The sequence below is a fragment of the Rhipicephalus microplus genome, unplaced genomic scaffold (genome assembly GCF_043290135.1).
Source record: "Rhipicephalus microplus isolate Deutch F79 unplaced genomic scaffold, USDA_Rmic scaffold_140, whole genome shotgun sequence".
NCBI classification, from domain to species: domain Eukaryota; kingdom Metazoa; phylum Arthropoda; class Arachnida; order Ixodida; family Ixodidae; genus Rhipicephalus; species Rhipicephalus microplus.
In genome coordinates, this window is record NW_027464711.1 from 382768 (window position 1) to 400486 (window position 17719).

Below are 17719 nucleotides of genomic sequence, written 5' to 3' on the forward strand. Positions count from 1 at the left end.
CAACACATATTCGGCTGAACATCATCGCAACCTTCAATTTGCTCAAATGAAGTTATTGCCTCATTTTATATCACAGAAGCCAGAATTTCCGTTTAGTAATGGCCTGACATTACTGAGGTTCTCAGCAGCGTAAATGATATTAAAGGGTTACTGACATCCTTTTTTGAAGCCGAGTTTACATGGCCACATGAATTCACTGAGTACAAAAATTGCTCTGAAGAAGTGCAAGGCTCAGCAAAAGCCGATTAGATATTTCATTTTGGCATTTAAGTCTTAGTTTCTCATGGTGAACCTACTGACATCGACACTCCCTTGATATTGTGCTACAGTATGAATTCTGGCTATGTGACATACCGATAGAGCAAGTTACATTCAAAATGGCCACTTGTGCATCACCAACAAGACACAGAGCGAAGCTGCCATAAAAGCTTCTCTACATCTTTTGTGAGCACATAACAAGCTCATGTCGTGTCAAAACTTCGGGGTCCTGCTGAAGGAGAACCCTGCGTGCGCTTATGCTTCTACTGAAATGCCGCGACTTCATATATTTTTTTCTCTCTCCCTCTCTTGCAGCGTTACTGCCCGTGCAAAGCAGAAAACCTCGCCTTTGACTGCACGGCCTGTGCACAGTGGCACCCAACACCTTTCGCAATTCTTGTACTGGTAGCTCACAGTGAGAAAACTGCTACTACGACTCACAGTACCGGTCCGACTTCAGTAGTTCACTACCGAATTCAGAATAACCATAGTAAAGATTGCCAGCAACTAAATATAAAGCCCCAGCGAACCACCAAAGTGAGGCCGACTGAACGCTGGTACGGGCTGGCTGCTCAAATCCCCCAAAGGACAGTTATGTCGGCTGCTACATGGCGGCGCCACGATCTGTTAAGGTTGCAAATTAAACACTATGCCACGCTGAAGTTGTGAAAGTGCATTTTTCCTAGCAAATACTGATCAATTTTTGGCTGTGTTTTAGTAAGTCTCGATTTCTTTGTGTGTGTAGGTGACGAAAAGGCGGTATTATTCCATTGTGCTAATTTGGTTCGTTGCGCGGCACTTGCGAGTGCACCGGTATGTTTAATGCGCGTTCTGCAGGTCTTTATGTGCGGGCATAGTGTTTTTCAAAAACACCAATTGCCGAGGACACCCAAATGAGTATGCGAAGTGACTCGGCAATTTCGTTGCAATGTTCCCATTTCCTTATTTGTTTGCTAACGCACAATGCATGTCAGAATGGCATGCGAGCCTGAAAAGCATGGCCTTCGAAATGCGCGACCTCGTGAAGAATCTTTGGTCTTTTTGGTTTTAAAACGCACATCTCAGAGGCTACGCTTTTTCTAGCGTTCCGCATTGAAGCAGCTGATAGCAGCGGCTGCCATGTACAAAGGCGCAAGTGACATCGATATTGCCAACATGTCAATGGTTGTCTTTTGCTCCATCTGGACTTGCGTACTTCTTGCCAAGTTCGTAATAAATCCTCATTTGGGAGTTGAACTGAACATTGCCCCACACGTAACGATGAAAATTACGACTGGTGCTTAGAGTGACGTCAAGTAAAGCAGCGTCGTTAACTTTCTTTGTGGGCCAGGTGACGAATTCGGGCATGTCAAAACTACTGAGAACAGCACACGGTGCCTCAGCGAATTCTGTGACAGCGTTTCCTGGCACATTCTTGAACAGTGAGCGACCTCATCGATGCAGATGACGACATAGTTGTTTCTGACTGCATCGATGCAGAGATCATGGCTGCCGTTGCCGCGTAAGTGTACCCGTGTGGTTATGATAATGTCAATGCCATCACGACCACCGCTAAACAATCTTTTGCTGTGCTACAGAGCTTTCATCAGAATTCTGCATCAATCAACGCTCCTGTGGCAAAAGGAACTGAATTCGCTTATTTGAAAAGCTTAAACGACATTGAGGATGATTAGAACATGATGGAGCGCAAGAAGCAGGACAAGTTTATGGACTATTTTCATGAAAAATAAAGAGCAGTAATTTGCAGTTCACACTTTATTTTTCATTACACTGTGAGCAAATTATTACATTAGCGCTTGCAATGACTTATGAAGCCGAGAATGCTTTAATTTAGGTCTTAAATATGCAATTTTTTAATTTTGAATTATCGATATTTGAACTAATTTGCGATCTACTTCGAGTTCATATATCCAGGATCAACTGTAGTGGAAAGCTGAAATTCGTTGTGATTATTTGACAGATATCCCATGGTGTTACAAAGCCATTTTTTAATATTTCTGATGAGCGGTCTTTGAGATTTAGATTTCTTCAGCACCACAGCTAGCAAAAAAATTCATTCTGAGAAAACAGGCCCAAAAAAAGTGAACACTTGCGTTTTCATCAGAAAACTTTCGCAGAATAGCTAGAAGTGTTTTTATGCACTCTTTTCTTCTTTCGCCTTGTCTGCATCTTCTTTTGGAGTTGTTTGTAATTTATTTTTAGCCACAAAGCATCGAAGTGCGGGTCCAGCGATCTTGGAAACACTCATTGTCAAGCTCAATAGCGCTAATTCGGAACACGTACCAAGTCTGATGATCTCAGAAACACTCAGTGCATTTGTGGCTCCAGCCACATTCGATGCACCAGATTCTTGACTAGCGACAGCTGACAGTACAGTTTCGCTGCTGCAAGCGTCTACGCAGTCAGCACTCGCAGAATAGCGCGTCTCCGCGCAAAGGACCTCCGCACTGTCCTTGACTTTGCTACCAGCATCGCATGCAACAACAAAAACCAGGAACACATAACTAGTGCAAAAAGAAATAAAGAAGAGAAACTGATCGAAAAGATAGATCAAGAAAAAGAACAGCTCAGCAGACATCGGTCGAGACGAACGGAGCAGAGAGAAATCACGGGGCGAGTGCACACCATCGAAGGGAGCGACCACCCGAGCTGCTGCGCAGCAGCCAATGGAAGGCGCACTTTCTCCTGGGATATATGAATGCGCTGCTTTAGCCGATCAGCGCTCTGCATTGCTTTGCAGAAAAACGCCAATAGAATCTAAACCATGCCACTAACGGCATTTTGCAAGACAGCAAACAAAAGAGAAAAAGGATTCACGCTCAAAACACCAATATGGCACAGAATGACCGCATGGTCTGGGAATGACGAGTGTGCAAAGTGTAGGTTGATTTTGGCATTTTTTGCGCGTTTTGGATGCTGCCGTGTCCTCGAAAATTGCATTTTTTTCACCTTGCAGTTAAATTAGATGTTGATTATTACAGAAAAGGTAGTTTATGAAACATACAACCCATAATATGATTCTCCAAAAGTCAACTTTTTCGCAATATTTCGGTTTTCAAAAGCCACATCCCCCTTAAGCTAAGGATAAATCTTTATGATACTAATTCCAGAAATGCACTTCTTTGATTACATTAACACAAGAAATACTCACATGGCTCGACAGAGAGGGCATAGGCGAAAAGGCCATGGCTGCTGCAGCGGCTGTCAAACTTGGGTGGCTGGCCATCAGCTCAGGATGGTCATCCAGCCAGCGTTTGAGGTCCTGATGCATGGCTGCTGCCGCCGAGGCCTGCTCTGCCGCCTGCTGCTGCTGCTGCTGCTGTTGCTGAAGGGCTGAAGAGCCACCGCGAGAATCCACAGCCTTGTTCGCGCCAGGGAGGCTAGTAGCCACGCTGCTCAGACTGGGAATGTCTGCCATTGAATTGAAAGAAAAAAAAAATTATTAACACAAAGAACTACCATGGCCCGAAATTATGAAGACCACAAATACATAAACTTGAATAGCCACAGAAACTTAATCTAACTTCGTCACAATTAAGACCCAGAGTTTAGCAAAACATTAATTATACATCATCTTAGGGGGGGGGGTGCCTCATGTGAGGAAAAAGACGAACGAAAAAAGAAACACAGCAAGCGCACAAGACAAGTACGAGTGAAAAGCCCAGATTCCCGATAACAGGAGTGTTCCCATGGACTTGCACTATCCATTGCTCATATTTACTCTTTAAAGCTTATTATGAATACCAGATGGAACTGCATTTTCCACACTGCTTCATCGGCCCACATAAAAAATCAGAAATGTGCAAACACCACTACATTAAGAAAAAACATGTTCTTCCTTTGTTAACGATAATGGTGGTGTACTAACGCTATCACGACCAAGCTTATGAGTACACTCAACCCTTGATACAACAAACCCGGATATAACGGATATATCGGTCATAATGAAGTGAATAGGTATAGAGTTAGGAATACAGTGCAGACCACTTGTAACATAACCGCTTTTTGCGCAGGACCGGTTATAACGCGGGTTTTTTTGACCACCGATATGTCGCCCATAGAACTCAATGTATAGGCTGACCGTTTATTGCGTAGGCGCGCGAAGGAGAATACCGGTTATAGCGCGGAGTTTTTAGGCGCGCGACCATAAAATCGGCGAACAGAGCACGGTCAGCACGGTTTCCCGGCGGCGTTCCCGGCGCGCCGGAACGTTGAAAGAGTGAGCGGGAGGGCGCACATAGAGACCGCCGCGAAAAGTCAAACATTGCGGAGGAGAAGAGAGGGTACAGTAGGGAGGTAGTCGGGGAGTTCTTGGAAGGAGGGAGTGTGTTTTCGTCACCGTGGCGACCGTGGCAGCGTCCAATCCGGGTGCGCGCTGCGCGGAGTGGGGGAGAGAAGTGGTAGCATGCTTTTTTTTTTTCTCAACCTCCTTTTGCCTCTTTGGATTTGCTGTGTGCGCTTCGCCGTGTTGTTGCCGTCTGAGAGCCCAGAGCACGTGTGTTGCGTAGCTCTTGTCACCATGGCGCCGGCGGCGTGTTCAAGCGGTGTGAAAAAACGCCGTGCCTTAATGCTGGAGATTAAGGAATGCGTCATAAGGGACATTGAGAGTGGCCTGAAGAAGGCGTTGGTGGCGGCGAAATACGGCGTTTCCGACACGACCATGTCAACCATCTACAAAAACAAGGACAAACTGCGGCAGCAACTGCAGCAAGATTCGTCTTCCCTGTCACGGAAGAGAATACGTATGTCAAAATACGAAGACGTGGACGCAGCGCTGTTCAGGTGGTTCCGCGAAGTTAGGGCTCAGAGCATCCCAGTAAGTGGCCCCATGCTCCAACAAAAGGCTAAGTGTCTCGGAGCTCTTTTAGGCCACGACGACTTCAATCCACTCAACAGGTGGATTCAGCGTTTCAAAAATCGCCATGGCATCAGCTGCAAAGTGGTGTGTGGAGAAAGCGGCGCTGTCGACGACGAGTCTATCGAAGCCTGGCTTCGCTTGAACTTGGAGAGTATGCTGTCAACATATACTGACAGAGACATTTATAATGCCGATGAAGCTGATTTATTTTATAACCTTTTGCCCGACTGCACGCTTGCGCTGACAGGCGAAGCCTGCTCCGGCCGCAAGGTCTCAAAGGAGCGCATAACTGTATTGTTTTGCGCTTATTTGGACGGGAGCGACAAGCCCCGCCTCTTTGTCATAGGTAAATCGGCAAGGCCACGTTGCTTTAAGAAGCGAGAGTGCCTGCCAGTGACCTACAAAGCCAATAAAAAGGCGTGGATGACGCAGGATTTGTTCACCAGCTGGCTTTGCAAGTTTGATGAGGATATGGTGGCAGAGAACCGGCGGGTCGTGCTTATCCTCGACAACTGCACGGCCCACAACGTCAAGCCGAAGTTGACCGCAGTCAACCTAAAGTTTTTGCCTGCCAACACTACAGCAAAAAGTCAACCTCTCGACCAGGGTGTCATCGCAACCGTAAACGCGCTGTACAAAAAGCGCATTTGCGAGAGAGTTCTGCTGAGCATGCAGCAGCAGCAGCCTCTTAAAGTGAACTTAAGAGGCGCAATTGACATGGTGGCAGGTAAAGGCCGATACCATAAGCAAGTGTTTCAAGAGGGCAGGCTTCGTGCGCAATGCAGAGGCTCTGGAAGACGATGAGCAGAGCGACACGTCGCTCGCCGATGAGACCCTCAACACTGACGACATGTGGTCCTGCCTCGTTGACAGCAACTTCATAACCACCACCGACACTTTCCAAGAACTTGTCGATGCCGGGGAGCCGGAGCTTTCTGTCTGCGAGGAAGCGAGCACAGATGACGCGATCGTCGCAGCGGTGCGGGGTAGTGCGGAGGTTGCAACGGACGACGAGTCGGACGGCGAAGACGATGCCGACCCGACGCCAGAACCAGATTTCCCGTGCAAAGACGCATTGGAATACCTCGCTAAAGTGTAAACGTACTGCGCGAAAAAGAGTTTGAGCGAGAAATCGCTTCAGTGCTTAAGCTTTGTGGAGGATGAAATTGTCCGCAGCACTGTTCGCAAGCATCGCCAGATGAAAATAACGGCGTTCTTCCGCTGATGCCGGACTTGAGAACTTTGTTTCCGTGCGGTGTTGTGATTGTGTGGAATGTGTCTGCGAGTGGAAAGTGTAGTAAATTGCTTTTGAAAGGTGGGTTGCCCTTTTGACATAGGCAAAGGCCGAAAAAAGGATGCTTTGGTTATAACGCGGTACCGCTTATAGCGCGGATTTTTACAACTCCCGTGACTTACGTTATAAGCGGTCTACACTGTATACCTTTATAATAAATTTTGGGGTAAAACAAACTTATTTTTGCGTTAGATGCAACCTTGTTATAATGAAGTTTGAGTGTAGATGCAGATTGAACAATCGATCTCGTAGTTACTTTACTGTGCCCTACAATGAAACTTTCATCAAAAAGCAGACAGGAACCACAGATGCTGCGATGTGCGGCTAGCCAGCAATCACTACCATTCTTGACATTGTTGCAGAGCAAGCCTTCCCGTGGAGTGAGGCACCACACCGTTCACCTTACAGATTTACCACATGGGATATGTATCTGCTAAATTGCTGAATAGGCTAGGCCAAATTTGCATTAGTACACTATAGCTATCTTTAACAAAGAAAGAACTACCATATTTACTCGCGTAATGACCCTCCCCTCCATCCTGGTCCTTAAAAAGTAAAAAAGTTGTTTGAAGTGTATCTTTTATTTCGGTATGATAGCCAGTGCCATTGATGATCGAAACAATGTTAAATTGAGCCATTACATCACAAAATAACGACGCAATAAAAGTCAAAACACAGTTTCGCAACCTTGATAAACAGTTGCGAGCAACGCGAGTGCAGAGGACATCAATCAAAATTTGAAAAGTGCACCTTCTGCGGCAAAGCGTCATCTGTCAAATGCAGGAGAAACCACCTTGCATGCAAGCACAGCAGCACGAAAACAAAGAGAAAACAAAGTGCATGGCCTCTTAAATGGTGTGCCCGCTGCATGCCATGGACCTGCAACGTTTACGCCATGCGACGCTGCATTTTACAGCGAAAGCTGTGATGAGATCAGAACACAGGTCTCGTGCGGCATCGTAGTTGTCTGCCAGCGGCGGCGTCGATAACTAATATCACAAGAAATAAAAAACCCAATAAATAAAAATCAGAAAGGACACAATGGGATTCAAAACCGGGTCTGCTGTGTGCCAGCCCAGTATTTTACCACTGAGCCACACCGGTGCTTGAAACTCACTTCCAAACTGGCCTAAGGCAGGCTGAGTAATGAAGCGTTTTGAGTAATAAAGGGTTTTAGAACATCAAAGGAACAACCAGGCGTCACACAATGCAAATTGTGCGAAGAGTGGGCCGTCCAATGATCCAATTTATTACATAACCTTGTTCTTCTTTACCTATTAACTGTGGCGCATACCCACTTTAGGCATAATTCCTCATCATCATCAGCGACTTCGTAAAAATATTGCACAATATTCCTAGCAGGTGTGTAGTGGATACCACGCATCTCCGAAGAATGATGAAGGATAGCATAGTGAATGCCAGCCTACCACACAAAAATTATGATTATTTATGGCACAGTGATTGCCCAGCAAGTGCATTTGTAGCAGTTACTCAAGAGTGTTAAGAAAAGGCTCTGAAAGAGTGCTTTTAAACCTTTTGCTGCGACAGTGCTGTGCGTTCCACGCAGGCCTGACATTTTTTGTTGTTGAGTTTGTCTTTGTGAACTTCAGTGAGACACCTGCTGCACAGGGCATGTTTGGCAGGTACGCTAGCTACACGGCTAGTTTTAAACTTAAAGTTGCTCGAGCATGTGCTGGAGCATGGGAACCGAGCGGCTGGACGACACTTTGGCATTGATCCGAGCGCTTTCGTTACGGGAGGAAACAAGAAGAGCTTCAGGCTACAAAAAAATTCGGCGTGCATTTAAAACAAGCAAAAACATCATGCAAAATTTTCGCTGTTATAACTCCTGGCACTTTTTTTTCTCCCGTGTAACTCCTGGCACTTTTTTTTCTCCCGTGTAATTAAACCTCTCCCCAAGTTGGCGTCAACTTTTTTGAAAAAAGGTGGGTTCATTACGTGAATAAATATCGTATTTTTCCTAGATGCCGGTCTGCCTGTGCATGCCTGAGTTGTGTTTTATGTATAAATGCATTTGATCCAGGTTACAATAAATTATTTTGGAAAGCTACCACTTGCATATATGCCTCTTTTTTTTTTTTCCATGTCTTCACAATACTCTGTGCTAAACCCCATGAATATGTCTCACCAACAATACTTCTTGCAAATGTTCTCGCCAACCCAACATCATTATACTGCTTCTCCTGTCATCTTTTCCACCATTAAAAATACTGCTTTGTTACTTACTTCTATTGCCTCTCTAAAACAACATAACATTGCATAGTGGCTTACTACACAAGAAGAATGATCTAGTGAGCTACACACAGAGCACACGTGCATGTTCACCCGGATACATAGCAATCACACAAGAAAAGCATTATTTATTTTGCCTACTACAACAAGGTCGCGACGGAAAATTGGTGTACGGCAAGTCTGGCAAAGGCGGCACAGGCTCTCGCGCAATCACAGCACGGGTTTTTTCGTTCTCTTTGGAAGGCACGTACGCGTTAGTGCGTGCCTACGATGAGGGGGTCGTAGTAGGGCTTGAGACGGTCAACGTGTACGGTCTCCCGTCCTCGATGGAGCAAATCTGGCGATTGTGTTAGCAGCTCGATGATGTAATTCACCGGCGAGGTCACTTTTATGACACGGTATGGACCATGGTATCAGGCCAGAAGCTTAGAAGAAAGGCCAGGAACGTACGGGGGCACCGAAAGCCACACAAGGGAGCCAGTACAAAACGTAGGTGCTATGTGATGAACGTCGTCATGACGGGTCTTTTGTAGACCTTGAGCCTCACTTGTCAGAGACCGAGCCAACTGACGGCAGTCTTAAGCGTATCTGGCCACTTCCAAAAGCGGGGAGCACTCCGATGCATCAGGGCGGTACGGGAGTATAGTGTCGAGTGGGTGGGAAGGTTCGCGGCCGTACAACAGAATGAACGGGGAAAAACAGGTACAGTAGACTCGCGATAATTCAAACTCTGATAATTCGAACTTTCGGTTAATTCATACAAAATTCAAAATTTTGGTTGGCTCGCTATGCTTTCAATGTATTTAAAAGCCGCTTAATTCAAACTTCGTCATTCGGTTAATTCGTACTTTCTGCCTGTCCATACCGGAAAATTTCTGCTGATTTGCCGGCAATATTTGAAAATTTGCGTGCTTATGATTATCATAATAGTCTGATATTGAAAAATAAGTGCCTTAAAACTTCAAGGGAAAAGGTTTTGCCACACAATCATTTCTCAGCATTCCGCGCCGCGGTGGAAAAAAAACGAAAAACAAAAACGGCCCGGTGGTTACGAAGCTGGCTCGCGGCTTATCTCTGCTTTTCCGGCGTGCCGGTGGCGCCGGCCGACTCCGAAGCACGTGACCTGCCCACAGAATGCGTACAGGTCTGCCCGTCTTTCTTACGTGCTGCGCATTTTTCGATCGACCATGTCACCGCGAGGAAAATATCGGACACTACCCCTAAAAGAGAAATTGGCCGCTATCCAAGAAGTCGACGCTGGGGTAAAGAAGACCGAAGTGGCACTGAAGTATGGAATAACCAAAAGTACTCTCACAACCATTCTGAAAGCCAAAGACAAGCTGCAGAATAACGCGAGCCGCTTCGCTCCCGATCGGAAAAGGCTTAGGGAAGCTGCGTACCCGGATCTCGAAAACGCCGTGCTTCTTTGGCTCAAGCGCGCACGGAGCTCCAATTTACCGATAAATGGGCCAATCCTACGAGAGAAAGCTGAAGAACTTTCCTTGCGCTTGGGAATTGAAGATTTCAAGTGCAGCGATGGCTGGATTTCTCGGTTCAAGGAACGCCACGGTCTCTCCTTCAAAACAGTGAGTGGTGAAGCAGCAGTGGTCGATGAAGCTGTTTCTTCTGACTGGCGGCAGACTAGACTTCAAAGCCTGCTGCTTAAATACTCCCCGGCTGATGTATATAATGCCGACGAAATGGGGCTGTTTTTTAAGTGCCTGCCCGATCAAACCTTGTGTCGCAAGGGAGAGCGTTGCACTGGCGGAAAGCTGAGCAAAGAACGGTTAACCGTCATGGTTTGCGCCAATATGGACGGAAGTCACAAGCCAGAACTCTTCGTTGTGGGCAAGTCAAAGCGTCCCAGGTGCTTTAAAGGCGTCCGAACCCTCCCAGTTGCATATGACGGAAACACGCGAGCCTGGATGACGCAAGCTTTGTTCGAGGGTTGGCTCCGCAAACTGGATGGGCAAATGAAGCGAGCGAAAAGGAAAATTTTGCTCATTGTTGATAACTGCCCTGCGCACGGCGACGTGGAGGGGCTGGAACCAATTCGCCTTGAATTTCTGCCTCCTAACACTACAGCTGTCCTCCAGCCCCTGGATCAAGGGGTAATCAAATGCTTGAAGCTTAATTACCGGAAAACACTGCTAAAGAGAATGCTGATATGTATGGACAATTCCATGCCTTACAGTGTCACACTACTCTCATCGTTGGGCATGCTCGCCGACGCATGGAATGCTGTCACATCAGCAACAATAAGGAACTGCTTCGAGCATGCCTTCCGCATACCTGGCTGCAGCATTGCCACTTCATCTGACTGCTTGCAGACTGAGGGCGACGATGAAAGCCAAGTGCTGTCTGCTGTAAAAGCGCACAACATAGCTGCCGACCTCGACAGTTATGCAGCTACTGATGATAACCTGTGCGTGTGCAGGGAGGACACACTCGATGACTTGGTGGCAGAGGTGCTGCCAGCACAACACAGCAGTGAAAGTGAAGAAGAACCGGAAGTGGAAAATGTGACAACTGCACAGGCTTTCCAGTACATTGCTAAAGTGAGAAAATTTCTGACAGCAACAGAAAACTCTCAGAATCAACTGGCAGCACTTACTGGCATCGAGAGCTTTGTGCTAAATGCGCATGTGGCAAATAAGCAGTTGACCATCCATGATTTTTTTAAAAGGTCTAGTCAGCAGTAGATAGTCAATAAACTTGTTCACCCTACATGCACCGCTCTCTGTTTCTGTGTAGTTAGGATCTAGAGATGCTTAAAAGTGTGAATATAGATGTCTGATCATAATTTGTGCTGTCACCTTACCCAGAGTCGCATATATGAGAACTTCTGATAATTCAAACAGCCTGATAATTCAAACAAAATCCAGGGGTCCCTTCGAGTTTGAATTAATGAGAGTCGACTGTAGTCGCTTGCATCGCGGTGTTGTAAGCGAAGGTAACAAAAGGTAATACAGCGTCCCAGTTAGTGCGGTCGGAGGAGGTGTACATCCTCAGCATGTCGCCAAGTGTGCGGTTGAACCGTTCAGTGAGACCATTCGTCTGTGAATAGTATGCGGTAGATTTCCGGTAGATGATGTTGCATTCAGCGAAAATAGTTTGGATGACCTCCGACAGGAACACTCGAACCCTATCACTGAGTAATTCCCGTGGAGCACCATGGCGGAGAATGAAACTGCGCAGAATGAAGAGTGCAACTTCGTGGGCGATCGCTGCCGGTAGAGCTGCTTTTTTAGTGTAGCATGTCAGATGATCGACGCCGACAATAATCCACCGGTTTTCAGAGCCACTATATGGGAGGGGGCCATAGAGGTCGATATCCACGCAGTCGAATGGGCGAGCCAGGCACGAGAGCGGCTGTAACATGCCAGTAAGGTGCCGCGGCGGTGTCTTGTTCTGTTGGCAGGTGGTGCAAGACTGAACGTATTTCTGCACAAAGCGATACATTCCTCGCCAGTAATATCGTTGGCGCAGCCTTTCGTAGGTTTTCAGGACACCTGCGTGAGGCTTTTGGGGATCTGCATGGAAATTCATGCAGATGTCAGAGTGTATATGAGTTTGGACAGCAAAGAGCCATTTCCGACCACCAGGCATGTCATTGCGGTGGTATAGAATGTTGTCTCGCATGAAAAAGTGGGCTGCTTGCCAGCACAGCGTCCTCGTGGAAGAGACAGCAGATGGATCGGTAAGGTAGTCGAGTAACAATGCAAGGTATGGGTCTTTACGCTGCTCCGAAAGCATGTCAGTGGTGTCGATAGGTGACAAGGTGGTAAAAAGGGGTGACAGAGAAGCCACATCTGGTGTTAATGGCGATTACGAAAGTGCATCGGCATCCGCATGCTTGCGAACGGAACGATATACGACACGGATGTCGTATTCCTGCAAACGAAGTGCCCAACGCCCCAGGCGTCCGGACGGGTCTTTCAAGGTGGACAGCCAACATAGTGCATGGTGGTCAGTGGCCACGTCGAAAGGACGGCCATAAAGGTACGGGCGAAATTTCGTCAAAGCCCAGATTATGGCCAAACACTTTTTCTCTGTCACGGAGTAATTCAATTCAGCCTTCTTGAGAGCGCGACTTGCTTAGGCGACTACGTATTCGGCTTGGGTGCCTTTTCGTTGTACCAAAACTGCACCAAGACCGATGCTACTCGCATCGATGTGAATTTCTGTAGCAGCAGTGGGGTCGTAGTGACGAAGAATAGGTGGTGAGGTCAGCAGGCGGCGCAGCTGGTGAAATGCGCCGTCACATGCAGGTGACCATGCAGATATACTTTTGCTGTTGGAAAGCAGACTCGTCAGAGGTGCGATGATGGGACGCGAAGTTGCGCACGAAGCGACGAAAGTAGGAGCAGAGGCCGACTAAACTTCTTAGAGTTTTTAGTGATGTGAGCAACGGGAAGTCAGCGACAGCTCGAAGCTTATCGGGATCGGGAAGAACACCGTCTCTTGTGATGACATGTCCCAAGATGGTTAGTTTTCGTGCTGCGAAGTGGCACTTCTTGGTGTTAAGTTGTAGGCCTGCAGAAGTTAGACACGTCAGAATCTCGTGGAAACGAACATGTGTCGGGAAATCAGATGAAAGGACTACGATGTCGTCCAAGTAACACAAGCAAGTTTTACACTTGTGGGCACGCAAGACGGTATCGATCATGCGCTCAAATGTGCAGGCGCGTTGCAGAGCCCAAATGGCATGACTTTGAACTCATATAAGCCATCCAGCGTTACAAAGGCTGTTTCAGGGCGATCACATTCGGCCATTGGCACCTGCCAATACCAAGAACGCAGATCCAGGGATGTACAGTACTCTGCGCCTTGTAAACAGTCAAGAGCATTGTCTATTCGTGGTAGTGGGTAGACATCTTTCTTCATAATCTTGTTTAAGCAACGATAGTCCACGCAAAATCGACCAGTGCCATTTTTTTTCTTTACCAGAACCACAAGTGATGACCTAGCGCTTTGAGAAAGCTGTATGACTCCACGTTTAAGCATGTCATCTACTTGCTCCGTATTGATGCGGCGCTCTTCGGCGGAAACGCGGTAAGGACGCTGTCACAGAGGCGAATGTGAGGCGGTGTCAATAGTATGAATGATAGTCGTGGTGCGGCCCAAAGCAGGTTCTTGAAAGTCGAAAGAAGAGCGAAACTTGTTAAGGAGAGCAACAAGTTGGCGGCGATGGAGGGGGGAAGGTCTGCGTCAATAGCATTGTCGAAGGCTGACGAATTTGATGGCTCAGACGCATGAGTGATTGCGGCAATGTGACATGGGGTTTCGTCGGGAAGAGTATCATCGATATGGTCGACAGATTGTACATATCCTAACGTTTCATCACGAAGTTAGCCAATGGGGTAGTTGCAGTATACTCCGTTTCATACATCAGGTGCAACGCTGTGAAGGCTAGGCAAGTAGTCCGTAAAGAAAATACGAGGTGTTGCTCCGCGCGGTTTCGTAGCCGAGTGGTCTGACGTGTCGCTCCGGAGAGTTCACCGTAGTTTTGAAGTGCATGGGTTCCATTTTTGCCATTTTTGGTTCCATTTTCGAAGTGCATGGGTTCCAAAGTGCCATTTTTTCGAAGCTGCCACAACAAGAAAAAAAAAAAAAAACGGCGGCGCGGGTCGCGCGGAGAGCGAAAACCTGATACGAAAGCGACAAACATAAATTACCAACTCGCATATTTGGATTGTTTATCCGACAACACAGGCGTTTGTTTTTTAACCTGATGACAAATATGTATGCTTAGAAGTTTCCCGAGAAGCATTTATTGATTCTCGTACACCCCAAGCGGCGCACTACTTTTTGGTCGCGGCAGTACACAGCGCAAACAAGAGCGCTAGCTTTGACAGCGTTGCACATGATGTATGAAACGGAGTATAGTTGGTAACCAGCATTACGGTTAAACCAGACGCAATTGTAAGAATGGCAAATGGGAGAACGATGCCCTTGCGTTCAGTAAAAACCGGAGATGACGTAAACACCACCGTGGCGTCAGGTTGCACCACACATGAAAGGCTAACAGGGACTGAAGTTTCCAAAGGCAAGGTGATGTCGTCGTCAGCGATGAGTTTGCAGAGCAGAGGAGAACGGTCGGGCGGTGGAAATTCACATGATGGCACAAGGGACACTTTGGCACGGGAACAATCGATGATAGCTTCATGACGTGATAAGAAATCCCAACCCAGGATAAGGTCATGAGAGCAAGATGGTAGAACAAAAAATTGGACGACGTACAAAACATCTTGGATGACGACGCGCGCCGTACACACAGCCGAGGGATGAATGCGTTGCGCGCTAGCCGTGGACAGCACCATGCCACAGAGAGATGTGGTCACTTTCTTCTGTTTCCAACAAAATTTTGCATTCATCACAGAAACGGCGGCCCCGGTATATATTAACGCTAATGTGGCGACTCCCTCAACATCGACATCAACAACATTTTGCGGCGAAAATGGAGGCCTTGAGAATTGCGCACAAGTTGCAGTTCTTGCCTCCGGAACTGCACTGATTAGTTTCTCTTCTCAAAAGGTGGTCGACGACGCCTAGGCGATGGCGATCGGCGACGAGGAGATGGGAAACGAGCAGTTGATGGGCGGCGATCTGAGTCGGAGTGCCTCTGTTCATATGCAGACGTGGTGGCCTGCTGCGGCGCGTAGATAGGAGTTCCGAAGTATGCGTGCGCAGGTGTGGGATGGCGGCGGCAGAAGCGTGCAATGGGGCCAGCGATGCCACACGCGAAGCAGATAGGACGATTGTCTTGGGTGCGCCACTCATTAGATGGACAGAAAAAGCGAGGTGGGGGCCTGTAAACTGGAGGAGAGGCCGGAGGAGGTAGAGCCGATAAGGCGACTGGATGCGGTGGGTTCCGCGCGACCACAGCTGCGTAGCTGAGAGGTGAAGGTGGCGCAGGTGGTGCGTAGCTGGCAGTTGAGAGATCAGATGGTACCGAAGTGGATGGGTAAGGGGCAGGAGCTGTAGGGAGGGCATCGCAAATTTCAGTGCTTATGGCCTGCTGCAGTGTCGAAGGCAGGCTTGTGGTGGGCGCGTCACTATGCGGCAGCAGGGAGAGCTGTCGGGTGACTTCCTCCCTGATGAAGTCTTTAGCCTGGTTCGACAGAGTTCCTTGGCGAACGTTGCCATTTGCGAATGCGACGGCCGAGATCGAATCTGGTGATGGGACACTCTGTCGGGCATTGGAACGCTGACGAGCGATTCATCGAAGCTCTGGCACAGGCTTACGAGGACTGCCACCGTGGTCGGGCTTTTCGCCAGCAACATCTGGAATGCGCCATCCTCAATATAACTAGTAAACGTCTCAAACGTCTCGCCAGGCTGCTCTGCTCGGTGGCGTAGATGCTGGTCAGCGTGGTGTTTGCGGACCTCTGGTCGGCCGAACGCTTCGGTCACGAAGGCCTTAAAGGTGGACCAGTTGGCGATGGCGGTTTCGCGGTTGGTAAACCATAGCTTAGCGACGTCAGCCAAGTAAAAGATAACATAGGCGAGCTTAGAGTCGTCGTCCCACTTGTTGCTGGCACTTTCGCTTTCGTACAAGGAGAGCCAGTCTTCGATGTCTTGCTCACCACTGCCGCTGAAGATTGGTGGGTCCCGCTGATGAGTAGCGCCGGGGCAGGTCGACAGGGCAGCCGATGGTGCTGGCTGTGCTGGGATGGGCTGGTTGGCGACTGCGTCAGCCGTGCTGTACGGTGGTCTTTCGGCCAACTTGCGAGAGCGGAGCTCCAGGTCTGCTTAGGGATCTCAGCAGCCTCCACCAAATGCGATAATGTTTATTCAAACAGAGAAGTCGCAACGAGGTCGCTACGGAAAATGGGCGTACGATAAGTCTGGCAAAGGCGGCACAGGCCCTTGCGCAATCAGAGCACGGGGTTTTTCGTTCTCTTTGTTAGGCGCATACGCGTTAGTGCATATGCTCCACTACAATATTAACAATGTCTTCTGAAGAAACATTACTAGTGCAACTTGAGAAACTAGCTGTCAGAAGACCCTCACATAGGACTTGCAACTGGTATGCAAGTCTTGCAGTTCTTGCCCACAAGTCTGCTTGAACACTGAGAAGAGCATGCGCTCCATGCATTTTAAGTGTTTCCAGCTCATGCAATGCAGATAAAATAATGCACAATAAAATTTACAGGTTTGCAGTGGTTATGTCCTAAAAACAGCCATTATTAAAAGATTTAAATCCTTACCCCTGACTTGTCGACTGCTACTGGGTACGTCTGCTCCATGAGGCAGAACGCTTGAAGACAGCATAGAGGACAGGGACAAGGGCACTGCTGTGCTTTTGTGGGGTTTGGGAGGCTCCTCGTGGCGACTCTGCAGGTAGATACAAAGTGTGGGTTGTATAGCACAACTAAATACAACTTTTTAATGCAAGATCTGCAAGTAAGAGTACTAATTTACTGAAAAGAAGAGCTCAAGAACAGATGACTAGCAACTAACTTGAGAGCTCAGAGCACACACCTGCTTATTTTTATCCAAAACTGGCTGTCTACTGGTACTGAACTCCTACATAATTCCTGAAACATCCTTTTCTTTAAATCCTCACCAGAATAATTATATACGTTACAATAACAAACCACACCTTTATAAATAAAAACAGAAGTATGTGTAAAATATTTCACACTTACTATTTTTATAAGACAATTTAAAGAATGTTTGCTTGAATTTTAACACTGTCGCATATGGACCTGTGATACACTTAGATACACATACAGAGTGGTGAAAAGTAAGGCTACACTCAAACCTGGGGAGCAATAGGAGATCGAAAAGGTCAAAGAAGGGAGAAAATTTCTTTTCAGAATTGTTTAGATATTTACTGCCGCTGCCAACTTTTTGTGGCTTCTGTGTACTTGTTGGATTGTCAAGGGCAATAGCTGTATGCCATTTAAGAATTCCTTTCTGCCCTATTTGCTACGTACCCAAATTTAGAAATGATGCAGAAAACAAAGAGAAAAACAGTTTTCACCTTTTCAACCTGTTGTTTCCTGCAGATACCAAGAGAAGCTAAATAAGTAGACACTTTGATAACA

The 17719-nt window shown here is 47.4% G+C and overlaps 1 protein-coding gene across 6 annotated transcripts in view; it reads right to left on the minus strand.

Moving 5' to 3' along the window:
* The window catches only part of kis (chromodomain helicase DNA binding protein kismet), a 228849-nt gene that overhangs the window by 47316 nt on the left and 163814 nt on the right, over positions 1-17719 (minus strand). For all 6 annotated transcript variants that reach the window (XM_075885419.1, XM_075885418.1, XM_037427719.2 and 3 more), the window contains 2 exons: positions 16877-17003; positions 3410-3669 (listed from right to left, as the gene is read on the minus strand). In XM_075885419.1, the coding sequence (XP_075741534.1) occupies positions 3410-3669; positions 16877-17003 (387 nt within the window). The remainder of the gene's footprint in view (positions 1-3409; positions 3670-16876; positions 17004-17719) is intronic.